Below are 21831 nucleotides of genomic sequence, written 5' to 3' on the forward strand. Positions count from 1 at the left end.
ATCCGCAGAAGTTGGCATATGAGTTAGACTGGAAGAATGGAGCATTTGAAAAGCAATCATCTATGGGAGGGATATTTTTTGCCTTCTCAAACTACCAAAGTTTACTATTTAGATGTACAAAAAGTAGTGCTGTTATTGAGAGATAAATTATATAAAAAGTGTACTTATGCCTTTATAAGCTCTTTATATCTCATCTCAAAAAATGGCACTGAACGTAGAAATCATGATCTGGATTATGCCAATTCTTTTTAACTATTCTCTAGTTTTGTATACAGTACTAGTTATGTTTGAAAACATACATGTAAACAAGCATAGCTCAAAAGTCTAATACCTATTGGAAGAGACAGACACTAAATAAATATTTCAATTATCTAATGCTAATCAAATTAATAGCTTATTATTAAGGGTATTTTATAGCTATCTCTGGTATAAGGTCTCTGTAAGAGGCAAGTCCAGAAAAGTTTAGTGAAATTTTTATTGGTATCAAGATCCTAGAACAAAACCAAGGTTTTTTCTCCTACTTTTATTATAATGACAATATTACCTCCTTCCTGTCTTCATCTTAAATTAAATACTGTGTACATTTATCAGAAATAAAAATTGATTAATATATTGGAGATTATACAAGCCAACCACAGCTTCGATATTGCAATGTTACCATAACTTCAACAAGAAAATGAGAATTTTTTCACCAGGACATTTTTAATTAATTTTTGGACTAATTACAAATATATAGCTACACGTATTTACTTATAGGCTCAGTAGGATGACATAGTTTGTAAAATGGACATTTAGTACTCGTGGAAAGTGGTAATTATCCTTCGGTACATTTTCTATCAGAGAAATCAAAATAGCATTAATTCTACTAAGTAGCAGTATAAGATAAAATCAAGCCAATCAATTATCTCCTGTGTTCACTGAGCTTCTACCATATTGATGACACCATGCCACGCTCTACAAAGGATACAAAGAGTAATAAGATTCAGTCATAGTATTAAATATAGCAGCCAAGACACTGTGTGTAGGTATATGTTATATATTTATATCTATAGTCATCTATCTATATATGTAATAGAATTTACAATATAAATATCCTATCTATAATAAAATTAACAATATAAATGTGCTAAGATTCATTAAAAAGTTAGTGCTCTTGAGTGTTCAAGAGAAAAAAGTTTTAACAAGTAACAACCAACCCATCTTGCTGGGCAAGGTGGTGCACACCTGTAATTCTAGCTACTGGGAGACTAGGGTGGGAAGATGGCTTCAGTCTAGGAGTTCAAAATCAGCCTGAGAAACAGCAATACCCCATGTATTTAAAAAAAAAAAAAAAAAAAACCACTACCTCATCTCCCATCTGTGGAACAAATGGGGAACGTCGTGGTATAGTATCCAAGATCCACTGAGGTGCAAACCATTCTTCATTGGGTTCACCTGCCATAGAAACCAGTCCTCCTTTCTAAAATATAAATACATTTATAGCACACATATATAAAATATTAATTTACAAATGCATCGAATAATAAAATGAAAAATAGCAGGGGAAGAATGTTAAAATATCAGGTTCAAAGAAAACTTGAAACACATTTTAAACACTTTAGCAATTACACATACATTTTGTATCAATTAAAAAAACCTTAAATTCAGCTGATAGATGATAAAACTATATATCCTCTAAAAGTAGAACTTTTACTCTTCATATTTGTATAGTACAACCTGAATTCAAATAATAGTAAGAAAATAACTTTCACTAACAGAATGTGATAATCAAGAAAATTATATCTACTAATTCAACAGGACATATAATAGGTTGATAAAAACTTCTTAAAAAATTCAAAGAACTAGGCCTGGGGATATAGCTCAGTTGGTAGAGTGCTTGCCTCACATGCACTAAGGCCCTGGGTTCAAATCCCTGGCACCGCAAAACAAAACAAAACAAAACAAAAAAAATTCAAAGGACTATGTGAATTAATTCTTTATGTCACCTAAATGAAATTACAATGGAAAAAAGAAACCATTATCGGGATGAATTAAAACCAAAGGAAAGGAAGAAGTGCCCTACACAATTAATTATACTTTTCCATTCTATGAGTCAAAATGTATAGAAATTTATGACTGGTTAACACTGAAAGAATAATGCTTTTCCATAATACTTGATTATTATTTTAGAACATTTTTTACATTTTAACTATAATGATCAATATTTATAATGATGAAGACTTCTAGCCTCTCTGACAATATAAAAATCTCAAAATGTTTTACATTTTGAAAATAATATAAATTGCTTTTGGTTTACTTGCTTTCTCAGTTGGAATGTTATTGCAGAGAAAAGTTTAAATGTGACTGTTAAATAGTCAAGTATCAAAGGAAAAAACAAACCACAACAATAAAATCAAAAACCAAACAACCCATACAGTTACAAACCTTCTTTCTAGTTTTGTTTAGGTTTCTTTTGCCTTTCTTCTAGTGATTTTAAATTCTCCTCCTCAGAGCTGCTGCATATTTTCCGTGTGGCCTGTCTGGTTTGTCTTTTGGAGGTTGCAAATTTATACCAGCATCAGCTGTCCAATCAGAATATTCACTTGATGAATCACTGTAAATAAACCAAAACTATGAATAGCTTAGTATAGAAAAGGCAAGTTTTACCTCATATGTGAACGATGACCATTTTACTATCAAATAGAATTGTAAGTGACATGACTACAAAGAAAAAAAAAGTATCAATATAAAATTTTGATCATAACATGATTTTAATGAATACTTCTTGGAAAAAGCATAATGCTTAGTTTCCTATAACAAGATTTCAAATCCCTATGTAAACCACAATATTTTACTTAAAGATGCATATTATTTCTAGGAATAATCAAATGGGGTTGTTTTAAAAGTGAAATAAATATATATAGTTACCAAGATATAGAATCTAGGATTAAAAGGGACTTCATTTTACAAATTAAGACATTAAAAAGTTCAAAAGGACATAAAACACATCGGAAGAGCCAGGATAAAAATCACAGGTCCTCTAATCTGGGTGGAAGGGTTACATGCTGGTAATCCCAGTGGCTCAGAAGGTTGAGGCAGGAATATACAATGTGAAAGCCAGCCTCTGCAAAAGCAAGGCACTAGCAACTCAGTGAGATTCTGTCTCTAAATAAAATACAAAACAGGGCTGGGATGTGGCTCAGTGTTCAAGGGCCCCTGGTACCCAAAATGAACAAACAAACAAAAAACACAGGTCTCTAGAATTCCAACTTGGTATTCTTTCTTTATAAAATATTTGGGGCTACGGGTATAGCTCAGTAGTAGAAGGCTTGCCTAGCACATGTGAGGCACTGGGTTCAATCCTCAATGCCACATAAAAATAAGTAAATAAAATAAGGGTATCATGTCCATCTACAACTAAAAGTATTTTTAAATGTTATTTTAACTCTAGTTTTAACAAATTCCTACAAGAACATAATTTCATATTGAAATTGCTGAATAACTTTGACTATAAGTTAAAACCATTAAGAACTACCTGGAAGAACTTTCACTTTGCCATTCAACAACAGGATCCTCTACAGAAGCATCACTTGTGCCAACAGTTTCATCTTCCTACAACGAAGAGCCAACAATTAAGATACATGGTTATTACTAGACAGCATAATATTCATTGGTAAACCACTACCTATTCTATAACACATTTTTATTTTCCCCAAAAGTTTTCTAGCTAAAATATACATAATTAATTTTATCTATATATCTATATTTCCAAGTAAGCTTCCCAGGTATTTATATATTTCTGGCTTATACCAACTTAGTGACATAAACAACTTCTATTACTTCAAAGACTAAAAACACCTTAAGCCTAAATAGAGAACAATCCTCTTAAATATCAAAAACATTGTTTTAACTATACTGTAAGTTGTCATCTTTTAAGATCAAGAAATTCATGGGAGAAAGACATTTTGAAAATAATTAGATTAAGAATTGTGAATGGCAGGAGAATGGAAGTATCAAACACTGTCAATGCACAATTAAACTCCCTACTGTGCATTTAACAACTAAAGTGGTTAAGGGAACAAAAGGATTGGAGAACAGGAACAGGTAGAAAGAATGCTATATTCTTTATTCATTACCATGAAATAGGTAGGTCTCAGAAAAATCAACACTCAGTGATCTCCATGATTGGTGAAATCAATAGTAAGAGACAATGTGTAGATTATGCTGATTACACAGTCCATAAGTTCTGGGACTCTTGTTACCACTGTTTATATTCCACACCTTTCCAAATGTAGGAAGATTTTCTCTCACTGTCTTTCCTCATTGTCCCAAAGTCAAACTTTTGCTGGCATTTGTGATACCCTAACCAAGATAGTACCTTAGGTATAAATCAGAAGACATCTAAAGAATTTAATATACTGTCTACATTTGTTCATTAAATTTCATAGTAATGAATAAACTGCTTTTTAAAAAATTCCTAAATATTTTTATTAAAGTGACCCTCAAATGTAAATCCAAATTGATGTTATGAACTAGCGAACAAAAGCATCATATCGAATAAATAAAAAGAATTTATCTAACCTCTGAGGAGCTATCTGAATCTTCCTGTACACCAGAATTTTGACATGATGCTTGTGAATTATGCTCTATGTTGGATCGTGTTTGATAAGTATGCTGACGTTTGCGTTTGTGTCCTTCGTAAAGACCTCCCACAGCTAGGTGGGTAATCATTCTGAAAAAGAAAAGGAAAACACATTTTTTTAAATAAAAAGCTCAGTAAACACACAAAAACTGAAAATATGTAAATCAATTAATTAGGTAGGGAAGGAGTAGGGAATGAGGAAAAATTGCCAAAGAGAAAAACCAACATGTAACTATAATAATGATTATTCACAGACACACACACCTATATGTGACCCATTTTCCACTGATAACAATCACCTTCCTATTTTGAAATATTGTGATCAAATCAAAGCTGCTGAAAGCCTTAGTTGTAAGAATTTGCCCATTCAGCATTTACATATATTACATTATTCATAATTATTACAGGATAAAATTATCTGTATTACATTTATGTAAATATGCACATCTTTCATTCCATTAAAAATCTAGGAGAATTTGAAGCATCTAATTAGAATTAATGCTCTATATTTTTATTTGTTCTAGATTAGTATTCTTAAAAAATTTGGAAATATCTTTAAAATCAGTTTAACCCAATTTCCACCCCCTCACAGAAAAATGATAGGAAACTTACTTAAAATAAAAAATAATAATATAAACCTTATGTTAACTACACCAATAGAAAGGTGAATATAATGCATATATAAAAAGTAATATATAATTCCATTTTTGGAACACAGCAAGGCCCACCCAGACATATACCCCAAAACACATGGCATGTTTTAAACTCATATCACACTGCTTACTCCTATTTGTGGACAGTGTAAGAGAAGAGAAATTGAATCATTAGGGATAATTCACTTCTGGTAACAAGTGTTGATAGTATATCCCTTTGGTAAAAAGGTCAAACCAAGATTTGTAAAAAATTAATGGCACAGCTGCAACCCTAATATGTCATTGGGAATAAATAAGTTTAAAAGTCTTACAAATCAGCATCAAGAGTTGGTTTCTTATATATAAATGTTTCTCATTTTCAATATATACAAAAATGCATAAGGCCTGAACACCCCATCTATTAGTCTCAGATGAGACTGATATTTGACAATTCACATTAGCAGTAAAAAAATGAATAAAAATAATTAATCTGAGTTTTATTCAAAGTCTCTAAAAATTAATCATATTTGAGAAGATCAAATAACCCAACAAGACCAAAATAGAAAAATTTGAACCAGGCATCAAAATCACCTAAGAATATTTGGAAATATGTATACAATAATACCTAAAATTATGTTTATCCATACTGAAAAATATTTAATATTCAGTTCACTACCTAGATTTCTTTAACAAAATTATAATCATCCCAGACTCTAAATTATCACTCTATTGAAGTTATGGTCAGAAGTAGGAGAGAGAGGGGAAAAAAAAACTATTCATTCTTATGCCCTTTTTCTGGCAAACCTGAGAGTACTAGCAATGAGCTTACCATGTACCTAATTGGGTATAGACATCTTACTCCTTGCTTAGCATATTCTACTGCAAAAACCTATCTGGTACTTCCAAATGTATAGATCAGATTTTGTTCATATGATTTGAAGTCCAGCAATGGGTCTAGGGTAAGGGTCAGCAATACTTTTTTTTTTTAAATAAAGGGTCAGAATAAAAGTATTTTTAGTTTTGCAGGGAATACAAATTCTATTGCCACTACTCAGCTTTGTCTTTATAGCATGAAAAAAAAAAACACTGGTAAGATAGGAATAAGTAAGTGTGGGTGAGTTCCAATAAAATTTAATTAACAGTAATAGGAAGCAAAGAGAATTTGGCCTGTGGGCCAACCTAATGCTTAGGGTATCTGAGCAATTCGTTACATTGTGATTAGGGATAAGGCAGTATTTTTTAAAATCTAATATAAATAAGAAAACATGTACTTTAAAACAAATATCTTATGCATACACTAACTACGTGTCCTAGATTTGGGGTGAACAGTGTGACTATATTTTTATTAAGAATAAATATACAGGGCTAGGAGATAGCTCAGTTGGTAGAGCGCTTGCCTGGCAAGCACCAGGCCCTGGGTTCAATCCCCACTACCAAAAATAAATAAATAAATATAAAAAATAAACATACATTTCAATTGGGGATCAAAAGACAGGTTCCCTATAAGCAGACACCTGTCAAAACAGTCTTTAAATACATAAATGTCGCCTTTCAAACCCGTGGTATCTGCAAATGTTTGCAAATAATAGATCTCAAAGTACCGCATAACTAAACTTACCCTTTGGATAGTATAAGATGGCTTTTTCTTCTTTTCAACTGTATAAAGACCAATTTCTATGTCACCTTTTGCGGTCGACATTCTTCTTGAACCCTAATAACATATCAAAGGACAAAGGATCAGAAAATCATAAATAAGGAAACCAAGAGTTAAAAATCAGACAGACTAAAAAGAATAAAAAAATTTTAAAAACTCAAAAAGTCAGACAGTAAAAATATACCTAAGTATATTTTAACAATTATAGGTGTTATTACTTCAGTGGCATTAATTATATTCATAATGTTATATAACCATTACAAGTATCATTTCAAAAACTCTTCATCAATACAAATAAAGTCTGCAACTATCAAAGCAATAACTTCCCATTCTTAATTCTTCCGGCCTGAGATAACCTCTAATCCATTCTATGTCTATGAATAATTTCAGTGTCTTCACTTAGCATTTTCAATGTTTATTCTTGTAGCAGCAGGTATTGGAAATTTTTCTTATGGTGAAATTTTCCATTAAATTGATACACCACTTTTTCTTTCTTTCCTTTTTTGGGGGGTGGGTACCACACATTGAACCGAGAGACGTTTAACCACTGAGCACATCCCCAGCTCTTTTATATTTTTTTATTTAGATACAGGGTCTCTTGCTAAGTTGTGAAGACTGTCTTTGAACTCATGATCCTCCTGCCTCAGCCTCCCAGCTACTGGGATTACAGGCATGCACCACCATGCCTGATCCACATTTGATTACCCATTCATCTGCTGACAGGCACTTGCATTGTTTACACTATTTGACTGATGTAAATAATGCTGCAATCAACATTCATGTACAAATACCTATTTGATTCCCTGTTTTCAATTCTACTTCTAAAGTTTTGAGTAAAAATTGTTTCAAACTGCTCTACTGCTAGGATTTTTAGCAGTCACTTCCTAAGTTAGCTATATCTATTTTTTCTTATTAATGTTCCCAACTTACAGCAGAAAGAAGATAGATAAGTTGAAACAAAATGACTTTTGCTACTTGGCTGATCTGCTAAAATGCTGGGTTAGGAGGATACATGATTAAAATAAATTTTACATGTTCTTTGTCAATGTCCTTCTTCTCTTTCCAAAATCCATTTCCAGTTGCTGTGCATTATCTGAAGTTGATATTACAGCAAATATTATTAGGGTTTATAAATAACAATAGGGATTCTAAAACTCATTTGGAAGAATAAAAGATTCAGAATAGCCAAAGTAATTCTAAGTCAACAAAGCAATGCTGGAGACATCACCTGACTTTGAGTTATACCACAGAACTATTGTAGCAAAAATTGCGTGGTACTGGCATAAAAACAGACACATAGACCAGTGAAACAGAATAAGACACAGAGACAAACCCACACTGAGACAGTCATCTAATCCTTGACAAAGATACCAAAAATGTACTGGAGAAAATACAGTCTTTATAACAAATGATGCTGGGAAAACTTGATTAATCATATGAAGAATATGACTAGACCCTTATGCCTTACCCTGCAAAAAGTCTATTTAAAATGGATTAAAGACCTAGGAATTAGACCAGAGACTATGAAACTGCTTGAAGAAAATGTAGGATCAACACTTCAAAATATAGGTACAGGCAATGAGTTTGTCAATAGGATTCCTAAAGTTAAGGAATTAATACCAATTACTACTAAGTAGGATGACATCACATTAAAAAGCTTCTGTGTAAAAAAGGAAGTCATTAAGAATGTGAAAAGAGAACCTACAGAGTGGGAGAGAAAAATTTGCTAGGGTACTCTTGACAGGATTAATATAAAGAATTTATAAAGAACTCAAAAAACTGAACACCAAAAATTAAGTAATCCATCTAATAAATGGGTAAATGAACTAAGAGACACTTCTCAAAAGAAAAATACAAATGGCCAACAAATATATAAAAAAGCATTCAAATATTTTTTTTTAAAAAATTTTTAGCTGTAGATGGAAACAATACATTTATTTATTTATTTTTATATGGTGCTGAGGATTAAACCCAGTGCCTCACACATGCTAGGCAAGTGCTCTACCATTGAGCTATAACCCTAGCCCAGCATTCAAATCATTAGCAATTACGGAAATGCAAATCATAACTACACTGAAATTTTATCTCACTCTAGTTAGAATGGCAGCCATGAAGAATACCAACAGTAGGGGTTGGGGTTGTGGTTCAGCAGTAGAGTACTTACCTACCATGTGTGAGGCACTGGGTTTGAGTCTCAGCACCACATAAGAATGAATAAATAAAATAAAGGTATTGTGTCCATCTACAACTAAAATAATTTTTAAAAAAATACAAATAGTAATAAATAAGGAAGAAGATGGGGAGAAAAAGAACATTTTTATACCATTGGTGGAATTGTAAATTAGTACAACTACTATGGAAAACAGTATGGAGATTCATAAAATAAGTAGGCTTGGACCCACCATATGATCAAGGTATTCCATTCCTCAGTATTTGCCCTAAAGAATTAAAGTCTGCATACTATAGTGATACCTGCACACACTACAAAACCAGTTTAGGTGTCTATCAATGGATGAATGAATTGAGAAAACTCTACATAATAGAGTTTCATTGAACTATAAAGAATGAAGTTATGTCATTTGCAGGAAAATAAAAGGGAACTTGAGAACATTATGTCAAGCAAACTAAGACAAATTCACAGTCAAAGATCATATGCTTTCTCTCATATGTGGAAGCTACAGAGGTAAAAGGGGAAAAAAAGCAGGGGGTCTCAGGAAAATTAAAGGGAGATCAGTAAAGAAGAGGAACAGGACCAGGGGAAGGGTGGAGAGAGGGAATGGGGAAATACTAGGAACTGATATCAGACAAATTATATTGTTATATTGTGGCCATGTGTGAATACATAACAATGAATATCACCAATATGTATAATTATAATGCACCAATAAAATATTATTAAAAAAGAACAGAGATTCTAGGTTTCAAATTCATTATAATGAAATATTTTTCATCAAAGCCTATTTAAATAACATTTCTAAACATACCCTAATTACTAGGGTCTAGCAGATATCTATATTGTACCCCCAAACTGCTCCAATATCCAGCTCATGGCCCTCTCCTGGAGCCACCGCTGAACACAGAGTCTATATACAACTTACCTCTTTAATCACATATAACCTCTTATGAGATCTTACTTAATAATGTTTGTATTCCTATCCTAACCTAGACTATAAAGTCACAGAAAACAAATCATACACCAGGGGGAGGGAAGCGGGGAAGAAAGGGAAGTACTGTGATAAGAATTAACCTAATTATGTTTTTATTACATGCATGCATGAATATATAACAACAAATCCCACTATTATGCATAATTAAAATGCACTGATTATAAAAACTTGGAAAAAAAGAAATCATTCTTTGCATTTTTATATTCCCCAAAGCATTGAGCATATGCTGAACAAATTGACAATAATTAACTGTGTGATATGGAGTGAACTAATTGGAGTTATCTTGGAAAACAAATGCATGATTCAACTAGATTAAAAAACATCAAAGTTAGTGGGTCAACTTAATATAATTTACTTCCTAAAAAAATAAAAGGTATACTTTTTTTCAAATTATTTTTTTAGTTGTAGATGGACACCATACCTTCATTTTATTTATTTTTGTTTTTTATGTGGTGCTGAGCATGGAACCCAGTGCCTCACATGTGCTAGGAAAGCACTCTACCATTGAGCTACAACCCTAGTCCCACAGAACTCTAAATTTTCTTAGAAATATTGCCTTATTGACTCACCTACTAACCCCATTATTTAGTTCATTGACCACAACTCTTCTGCTCCATGCCATAAGATCTCGTTCTGTGGCCATCTGACTTCGAGGGGCATTGTTATGCATCTGTCGAACACCTTCAATTTGACCACTACGTCGAAGTCCTATATTTGGGGAAGAAGATATGTCCATATTTGGACTTCTCAGAGCTGAAACAAAAACAAAGAATGCAATTTTCTGAACAATAGCACCAATCTTTTAGATGATGGCTTTATGTAAAATAGAAGATTCAAAAATAGGACTACTGGAAGTATTCTTACCCCTTTGTTCTACATTCTGTACCATCTTTTTGTTTTACTGCTATCAGGAAAGAAGCTCAATAAATTTTTAAATCTTCTACAGTTCTTCTATAATTTTTCCCAAAGCACTTTCACATCTACCATCTACTAAATACTCACTAAATACAAAATGGGCTAAATACAAACATGATTTGAGAGATTTACAAATGTTTATAAGTAACTTGTTATTATAAACATTTTGTTTAATCCATTTAAATGTTTCAGAGTAAAGCTTCAATAAAGCTTTCAGAAATAGTATGATAGGAATATAAACCAAGTGAGGTGTGGTGGCACACATCTGTAATCCCAGAGGCTTGGGAGGCTGAGGCAGGAGGATCACAAGTTCAAAGACACCCTCAGCAACTTATCAAGGCCCTAAGCAACTCATGGAGGACCTAAGCAACTCAATGAGACCTTGTCTCTAAATAAAATATAAAGAAGGGATTGGAATATGTCTCAGTGGTTAACTGTCCCTGATTTCAATTCTTAATACAAAAAATACAAGTATAATTGAAAGTTTTTAACATTAAAATTTCATTTAAGACTAATGAGCATCTGGACACATTGTCATGTGCCTACAATTCCAGCTACTTTGAGAACTGAGGCAGGGAGATCACAAGTTTGAAGCCAGTCTGAGCAACCTAGTGAGATACTAACTCAAAATAACAAAAGGGGGACTGGGGAAGTCTTTCAGTGGTAAAATGGCCCAGGGTTCAATCACCAGTACCAGGAAAAAAATTAACAGAACTTTTATTTTTCTTTATAATCCTCTAGATAGGTTCTTTTTAATTTATTTTTCTAATACTTGCAAATAAAACATAAGTAGACAATGAAATATTCAACCATTACGCACTAAAAAAAGTCAACACAAACAAACATTGTCAAAGGAACCCTACTGATTTTCAAATCTATCCACAAAAACCTAGTATTGAATTTAGAACTGAATGTTGATTTCATAAATGGATGTTTAAATCAGGGAAAGCCCTAAGAGAGTTTTATGTCTTAGAAAAAAAGGGTTTAGAGATATCAAGATTACAGTCTACATATCTTGTTCAAGGTTGCATAAAGTTTCTCACCTTGTCATTAGTGCTCCAGATGGCCCAAAATGAAGAACCATTTAACTTTACAGATATTGAAGAAATCAATAATTAAGTAAAATATTGTTTGAATCACCTTGAATTTAAATCAGTTATTCATTTATGTATATTTATTCAATTATGTATAAAACAAAATGCCAAATAATTACCTTGATTATAAAAATATAAAAGATATGTGCCAAATTCTCATAAAAGCAATTGATAAAGCTAATATTTATATATAACTCAAATGCACAAGCACATTCCACTTCAAGTGAAGAAAGATAAGTTAGAATATTCTTTTAAAATAAAGTGATTACTTTAAGCTATTACTGGTAGTAAAATAAATCTTTTGTGACAGTCAATTCAGAAAGCTTCTTGTCTTCCAGTGTACTTCTGTAAATTCAAGAGACGAGACATGGTATGCTATTCTCACAGCAAAGAAGGGTCAATTTAGGGGATAGTATTTTCTAAACTTAAGGTGATTTTAAGTTTGAAAACTTTATGGTTTTTGTGGTTGGCCTACAAAAGAATTGGACTTACTGCAATACTTCTACAAAAAAAAGTAGATTGCAAATAAACTGAATTAGATGAAAATTGTACATTAAAATATAACATCTGTGTTTTTAAGAGATGCTAAGTCATTTTTGTCACAAATGATAATGAGATTAAAACTCTGTAGAGCATCTGATATAACTAAGTTAATAATTGTTTCATTTATAAATAAAATATTTTCTCACGTGTAATTTCTTTGTATAAGTAGAATAAAGTATACTCATATACTTTTCAGAAATATATAAACACTTACCACCATTAACAGAGTATGATCTATTAAGTGGAAAATGAGGAACATCTCCTTCATTAATTAGTCTCAAATCTTGTTCTCTCTGTAGTTCCCTGATTATACCATCAAGAATGCTCTCATCCTGATCATTGGTTTGCTGTCCAATGACTTGTTCTACCACCTCGCCATCACCTTAATGAGACCAAAGATAAAAAGCCACAAAATTGATTACATTTTAGTATACCCTAAAACAAGTAAAAACAAACTTAACCTATAAATTTTGAGAGAATGATTAAAAATAGGCTCAAAATGAAAATAAAGTATATGTCAAACAAACCATTTTATAAATAATTTTTAAATTTTTTGATGTGTCAGCTTCTATATTTGATTTAATCAACACTCCTAAATTAGAGATGAAAATGAGGAACATCTCACAGAATTATTATAAAAGTTAAATAATTCATTTTAAAAGTAAATTTTCTCCGTGTTATATTGTAAGGTAAAAGTCAGGAATTAAAGATTTGAGTAAGATTTGAACATGTTCAATCAGTGACCTAAAATATTTTACATCTAATTTTGGTAAAAATTGCTTTCTGAAAAGACATAATTATGGTTTCCCAAATAAACATATCATTTGATAACATTTCAGTGTTCTGATGAGCAGTTTTTATGAAACTCTGAAACTAATTTTTCACTTTAAATGAAAACTTATGTTTTTCTCTTAGATATCCCTATTTTTCATCTCCTATAGTCAGATCAAGTGGTATCTGATAGAGTAATAAAGTGATCATATCTTATAGGAAATGAAGAGTGATAAATTACTATTTATTTAGATGTTTCCAGTTTTATACACTATTTCACATTCACAGTTTTTCTCCTCGGTTAATAAATACTACATCATCAGACTAACTATTGGCACAGTTGTCATACCAGTTCACTGTTTTACAAACCTTTATGAGACAAGCATAAAAGGCACTTTAATCTATAAGGGACAAATATAAGTCTTAATCCCCTAGTAAATAAATTAAATTCCATTTGCAGTTCAATAAATTCACGAACTACCCCACACCTAAAGAAAACCTGTAAGTACCAAACAGGTATGAAGACTTTCTATGCAGAAAGGGCAGTATACAGAGTGGAAATATGCCAATCTGAAGAGATGAAGTTTCTTTGATACAGAATAGAATATTTTATTCTATTATTCGCCCACAGTGCATCACACTTATCACTGCTTCTCCAATATTTCCCAAGATTGTTATTTAAATAATCACAACCTCTTCCCCAATATCCAGTAACTTCCTGCATTTTAAGTATGAGAATGGGTAAATATCTACTTTCCAGTTTGTGGGTTTTTAAAAAATTTTTCACAGTTGTAGACGGACTGAATGCCTTTATTTGTTTATTTTTATGTAGTGCTAAGGATTGAACCCAGGACCTTTCTAGGCAAGCACTCTGCCTCTGAGCTACAACCAGAGCCCTAGTTTGTGGTTTCTGAAGTTTTCTCTTCTTAGGTTCATTAACTAGAGACCTTGAAACTAAAATACCAATACAATGAGCAATGAAATTTCACCAATTATATACACTAAAGTTAGTACATTTAATCATTACTAGAAGGCAGTACTATAAAGAAGAGGATCATATGTATGGTTTCTATGGAACTACATCAACACATTCTCTGCTTGAGTACATACTTATGTTTCTATGAAAAGTACTTTGGTAAAGTAAAAGGTACTATACAAGTGAAAATTAACAGAAGTAGAAGGCAAAACACACAATACCTTATTTCAGAAACTAAATGTGAGGAGCAAATGCCACAGCAAAAACAAAAGCAAATATAACATTTACAAAATATTTCCAATTTAATTATCATGATAACATACCATTGGCCACATATCCCAGCTGTGGTATAAGTTGTTCATCTTTACAATTTTCCCGTCCTGGTACTAGCCGTTGAAATTTTGTGGGATGAGGATTTCCATCAACATCCACCAAGAATGGGGGAGGCATGAGGTGAGGAGCTTGTTGAGTTTGTTCATCCAACACATAGTTATTAGCATCACGGATAAGAGGTCGATAATCCGTGTGGAAGAACATCTGATCTGGAATCTTATAATAGAATTTTTAGTATTTAACATACATAGAGTATATAAAGATTTGGTACTTATTTTCATTCCTAGAGCATACACATTTCTGAGTCAGACAACTTTTGTATTCTCTTGTAGTTCTGTGTTGCCAAATGTTTCCTCTGAAGCACATTAGCTATATAGTAATTCTTTTCTCTACAAATTCTATGATCTGTATTACTTTTTGGTCCTATATCATATTTCTCTAATTGTAATAAGAAAAAGTAAAGCGACAACCTAGTAAATAGTTGTTGTAAGTCATAAAATCATCTAATCCTCTAGTTTTATTCAAATCGGGATAGATGGTAAGACAGCTAAATATGTTACATTATTGATACTCAAAGCTGATACAAATATTGAGCTGACATCAGTGTTTCTCAGTTCTCTTCCAGATTGAAGATTCCATTATCTATTCCAAATTCATGGCTGATAAAATATAAAGAACCATTAAGTTAGATTCCTAAATGTTTTCACAGGATCAATAATGGGCAAAATAGGCAATCAGGAAAGTGAACTTTCAGTCACCAATTGTTTATTTCCCTATGATAAGCAGATGATACAACAATCTGGTTGAGTTATTCCTATTATGCCTGGACACAGAATACATTCTGAACAAAAGTTTTTCCTATTGAATTTCTTTATCTACATCACCCTGCACCTCAATAGTGATTCACACTGTTCTGGCAATGACAAAAACATTTACCAAGAGATACAATTCTCTTATTTTGTATCTATTGACACATAACAACGTTTATTAACTAAGACTTCAAACAAAATTTCTGAATGATACAATCCTGAATTACAGTCTATCAAAGAGAATAAAATGTACTGACCTTTTCATAGTATTTACTGCAACCAAAACCAAAAAGCAACAAATGCCCATGAGAATCTGTACAGGCAAAATGGTTTCCATCTGGTGAAAATTTACAATCAAACACTGCACCATGGCCTTGGCCTTCAATCTGAAATACAGAGGAGTCTTTTTAAGTCATCTTATGATTTGTTCTCAAATAACAAGTAGGAGGTAATTTCTCTTTGCTAATACATTGGATGCTGTGATGCATTAATATCACAATGCACACTCTGGCTTCTGTAGTCAGAACCCTAGAGAAATAGCAAAACTGAAAAAAAAGTAGGGAGAGTAAAATTGCAATGGATGGAAATGATCATTGCTAGTAACAGTGCACTGTGTGAAATATCAAATGGGCGATTAAGGAGATTTTAAAAATACTTAAATGTAACCAAGTTGACATGAGTGCTATCTCAAAAAGTTCAGATATTATCTTCACATTTTAAGAGAAATTCGATTAAGCCTTAAATTAACCATCCTAAAATTAAAGCATAAAATTAATTTTAATAACACAAGACAGGGTACTATTAATGCTCTGAATCTGCATAATGTCTTTTCAAGTGGGTTCAAAGGCCAATCAACAGTTTAGAAATGTTGTCAGAACTGTTCTTAAGAAAATGACAATAAATATAGAAAATATGGTAGAAAGTAAAAACAAAAAGCCCAAATAGCCCAATTGATAAATGGACTCAGAAACTGAACAGACACTTCACAGAAGATACATAATTGATCAACAAATAAATGAAAAAAATGTTCAACATCTCTAGCAATTAAAGAAATGCAAATCAAAAATTACTCCAGGATTTCATCTCACTCCAGTCAAAATGGCAATTATCAAGAATAAAAGCAACAATAAAAGTTGGCAAGGATGTGGGGGAAAAGGTACACTCATACATTGCTGGTAGGACTGCAAATTGGTGCAAACATTATGGAAAGCAGTATGGAGATTCCTCAGAAAACTTGGAATGGAACCACCATTTGACCCAGTTTTCCCACTGCTGGGTCTATACCCAAAGGACTTTAGCATACTATTGTGACACAACCACATCAATGTTTATAGCAGCTCAACTCAAATGGCTAAGCTGTGGAACCAACCTAGATGCCCTTAATAGATGAATGGATAAAGAAAATGTGGTACCTATACACATTAGAGTATCACTCGGCCTTAAGAAATAATGAAATTATGGCATTCTCCAGTAAATGGATGGAGCTGGAGAATATCATGCTAAGCAAACAAGCCAATCCCAAAAAAAATGAATGGCCAAATGTTTTCTCTGATATGTGGATGCTAATTCACAATAATGGGGTGCCTAGGGAAGAACAGAGGTTACTTTGGATTAGGCAGAGTGGAGTGAAGGGAGGGGAGGGAGAGTGGGGGTAAGAAGCATGGTAAAATGAATTGGACATTATTACCCTATGTATATATATGACTACACAATTGGTGTGATTCTACATCATGTATAACCAGAATGAGAAGTTAGGATTCATTTATGTATAACATATCAAAGTGCATATATGCTGTCTATATAACTATCATATATAACTAATTGTAACAAAAAATTTTATGAGACCTATTCTTAAGGGACACTAAATATGATACATATGGTAGAAAGAGGTAACTCTTCAGTGTTTTCTATGATTTATATGAAATAAATTTTAAGAGCATCCCTATCTGCAGATCTATTTTTTCAAACAACTGCTAACTAAGCCATATGAGGGTTACCAGAGGCAAATTCAAATATTATAGTCACTTGTATAATTCATAAATTAGGATCATATATTAAACAAAACTTTTGCGATCTTGGTTAGGTGTTAACTACAAAGCTAACAAATTTGAGTTTAAGGAGTTTAGAGTTGGGAACCAAAATTTGGAAAATACTAACACCAAGATAAAGGAGTCACTATGAAAGGTTTGATTCTCAACTGGCCTTCTTATAAGGCTTTGAGTTACTTTCTGAAGTACTTTTGCAATTTTAACAGAGATGACAAGAGGTTTCTTTGAACTAAGGATAACTGCCAAGTTATTGCATAAAAGCAGTCAATTTTAATATAAAATACACGGATTTCCCTTACCATGTTAAAGTAATTCCGAATTTTGGTCCCTCGATCAAGGTCCCAAATAAATATGTTTCCATCATGACCCGCTGAAAGAATAATCCTTGGATCAAATGGATGTGCTTCCAAAACGAATACTTCATCATCATGACCCTGTGTTAAAAATAAATATTAAAAATTAAAAGCAACATCGAGTATCTGATATATTTGATCAAAATATCTTGGGCATACTCTCAATGTGCTTCAGATGAATTCATGCATAACAATTTAATAAATACCATTTACTACATAGCTACTACATGAATAATACAGTTCACTTTGACTTCCTAAAATGTATAACTGCTGATTCTATAAAGTATACAACACACAGAAGACTCAGGAAAGTATTTACGCTCATTGAACAGGACCTTCAAATGAAATTTGGATATCTGGGAATGTACTATTTAAAAGGCAAAAAAAAAAGTGGCAAACAAAATCTTTCATTAACATCTAACTCTGTCAAAGTGGGAACAGATAAACATTCATTGTTCTTCACTCAGCATTTTCTCTATGACTAATGTTCAAACTGTAATTTGGGAGGCCCCATGATACACATTCAAATGGCAAAGCTTAGTGATTCTGTTCTATGTCTACTTTTAACCTGGGGATTCCATTTAAGATGTTACCTGAAAAATAAAGATTTCTGTTTAGAAAAGTGAATTTGAAAAGTAAGGCTGGGTATTATATGCTTTCCTGTAAGCAAATCAAAGTATATCAGTATATATAGACCTTAGATCCAAAGGAAAATAATGGATCCTAGACATGTTTATACACACAGCCAATAAGTCAAAAATGTTTATAGTTTTAAAAGGTTCTACAAAGCCCAAAAAAATAAATGAAGCAGCAAAGAATATGCAACAGAGATGGAATGTACAAACTCTAAAATATTTACAATCTGGCTTCACAAAGGAAAAGTTTGCCAACAGTTGAATTATATCATTGTCATTTCATTAGATTTAACTCCTGGGAAGAGGACATAAGATGAACAAGAGACCCCCGCAAGACTTAAAAAAGCATACAGAACATCCTGAAGCTGCATTTCACTTGGTAATATGCCAACACATTATACATCAGGAGCTTCTAGAAGTGATCATACACTATGAACCACAAAAGTACACTTCATCCTCAAATATCATATTAAAAATAATATTCAACCATGCTACTATTACGGAAAAATTACATCTTATTAAAAACCACTAGACTGGCTCAAAATGCAGTGTTAATATATGAGTAGGTAAATTTCCTTATAATAAATACCATTAGAACTCAAAGTTTACCAAAAGTCTTCCAGTGATTATTGAAAAATTCCTTCTATAATAAAATCTTTTATTCGATCATCTATTTGATACAGAAAATATTTCCTCAATTTCCTTTCCAGTAAACCATAAAATTACTTTGTTAAATTCACATGATGATGACATAACTATGCCAGTGTACACTGGGGAAAAGTCTTAAGTAGGATATTCTTTTGTGGGCACATCCCTTAGGACAGGCTATAATCAATGGTTCATGGGGAATAAAATATAATCAAAATCAATAATATCTTGCCTGTAATCTCAAAAACTAGGACAGGTGAGGCAGGAGGATCCCAAGTTCAAGGCCAGGCTCAGCAACCTAGCAATTTATCAAGACTCTTTCTCAAAATAAAAATAAATAAAAAGGGCTGGGCATACAGTTTAATGGTAAAGAATACCTTTTTTCAATCCCCAGTTTAAAAAAATTAATACTATCTTAAGATTTATCATTTGACATATTTATACTTACTAAAACACTTCTAGTTCCACCACCAGCGTACAAATCTATATTGTCATGACTCATCCTGGTTACTACCCTAGATTTCTATAGTCTACCTGTAGTCATTCTTACCCAATTTCAATTTATTTTCTCTACTGTATCCAGAATTACAATGTTATTTCTCAAAAAGCAAAACTCACATATTATTCTTTTGCTTTAAACCCTTGAAAGGTTTCCTAATGGTCTCAGGGTAGAGTTACAAGATTCTGAATGCTCTGGCCTCTATCCACTTCTCCAGTGTCACCTGGTGAGAGTTTCTGCTCTCTGTATGCTATCCAAATTGGCTTCCTTTCCATTCCCCTCCACCTAAGGACCTTCACACATGCTGTTTGAATTCCTGGAAGGACCTCCCATACGCAATTTACCAAATATGTACTGGCCACTTACTATGTAGATGCCACAAATAAACATGAGGAAAATATTGGTTATTGATAAAAAAAATAATGAAGATAAACAAGGAATAATAAGATGAAGACTGGGAGACTATCTTAGATTATTTGATCAGGGAAAACAAAACAAAGAGATGACATTTAAGCTTTGACCTGAAATTCATACTTATGTTTCAAACCTTAACCCAGATTTCATTTCCTCAGGAACTTTCTCAGAATCTCCCAGGGCATATTCGGTCACCCTGTTAGAAACTTATATTATTATCTTGCATTTTTCATTCCTAACAGTTATTTAATTAAAAGTTTTTCTCTCCTAATAGGCTGTAAACTGAAGCAGGGTAGGACTTTGAAATTTACCACTTTTTCCTTCCTAATGCCTAGTTCTAATACCTAATACCTAATCCAGTGCCTGCAGATTTACAAAAAGTCAATTCTACAATTTCTGCAGTAAAATTCAGTGAAAAGAGATCAATCATTAGTCAGCCCATTGGAAGACTGTCATTAGGCAGAATCTAAATTAAGGTATGTAAGGAAGAATTTTACACCTATCTATAAAACCAATGGCTATAACATGGCCTTACATTTGTGATTTTGGAGATACAGATCTGCACTGGTTGATACTGTAGCTAAGCATTTGAAATGTGGATAGACTGAACTGTAATGATCTTCAAAGTATAAAGTACTATACTTACTATACTATAAATATAAAATACATGCTAGATTTCAGAGACTTAGAGTGAAATAAGAATATAAAATGTTTCTTTAATAATTTATATATTAATTAGAAGTTGAAGTGATAGTAGTTTAAATGTACTGGGTTAAATAAAATATTTTTTTTAAAATTGCTTTCCTTTTATTTTTTATTGTGGTTGCTAGAAAAATTAATATGACATGTGATTTATGTTAAGTTTCTGTTGGACTTTATTGACACAGGCACACATTTTCTAATAAAGATTCAAGGAAACAGTACAGGTTTTTTTCAAGCATATTAATAGAAGCTTATATCAGGGAATAGAAAAAACCAGAAATAGGTAAGCACTGACTTAGGAGATAAAAGCAGGAATCTAAAACTCCACTAATACAGTGTTAGGGCTTTGCTTAGGAAAGGGGACTTGGGAGGTATACAACAGATAAATTGGAAATCCTCCCAATATTAAAACTTGAGAAACATCAGAGGCTTCATACTAAGATTATGTTATGATATACAGGAGTCAAATAAGGATGATATCATGGCATACTACAAAGAAAATTGAGTTTCTAGTCTAAAACCTGTCATTTACTGCTGTACATATAGCAAACATTTCTTCTCCCCTTTAAATGATTATGAACTGATAACTAAAACAGACAAGAAATAAGGCTTATAAATTGAATATAATATGAAGTCAATCTATACCAAGAGAAACTGACAAACATGAGCACCACCCATCAAATTTCTGCTATTAATTATATCAGTGTTTCACACCAAACACTGCACACTCTTACTATGACAAATACTGTTTTAGAAAGAAAAATGAAAAAGGACCTTTTTCTCCTTCTTCTATTTCCTCTTCCATTTGCATAAACAAATCATTGAATATAGAATATACAGGATATCCATGAAATATTAACAATAAATTATCCTAACACTTATAGAAGGAAACTACCTCAGCATCATGAAGGTTATACATGAAAACCCCAAAGCCAACCTCATAGTAAATGGAGAAAACCTGAAAGCATTTCCTTGAAAATCTGGAACAAGATAAGGATGTATACCCTCATTACTACT

The 21831-nt window shown here is 32.3% G+C and overlaps 1 protein-coding gene across 1 annotated transcript in view; it reads right to left on the bottom strand.

Annotated features, from left to right (window-relative positions):
• Positions 1–21831, bottom strand: part of Brwd3 (bromodomain and WD repeat domain containing 3) — a 138145-nt gene that overhangs the window by 33905 nt on the left and 82409 nt on the right. The window contains 15 exon segments of the mRNA XM_047536000.1: positions 919–922; positions 1346–1459; positions 2425–2436; positions 2438–2532; positions 2535–2593; positions 3515–3591; positions 4561–4665; positions 4667–4711; positions 6872–6945; positions 6948–6964; positions 10644–10827; positions 12841–13008; positions 14697–14922; positions 15773–15901; positions 17863–17997. Of these exon segments, the coding sequence (XP_047391956.1) occupies positions 919–922; positions 1346–1459; positions 2425–2436; positions 2438–2532; positions 2535–2593; positions 3515–3591; positions 4561–4665; positions 4667–4711; positions 6872–6945; positions 6948–6964; positions 10644–10827; positions 12841–13008; positions 14697–14922; positions 15773–15901; positions 17863–17997 (1444 nt within the window).

This window comes from Sciurus carolinensis, chromosome X, assembly GCF_902686445.1.
Source record: "Sciurus carolinensis chromosome X, mSciCar1.2, whole genome shotgun sequence".
NCBI lineage: Eukaryota > Metazoa > Chordata > Mammalia > Rodentia > Sciuridae > Sciurus > Sciurus carolinensis.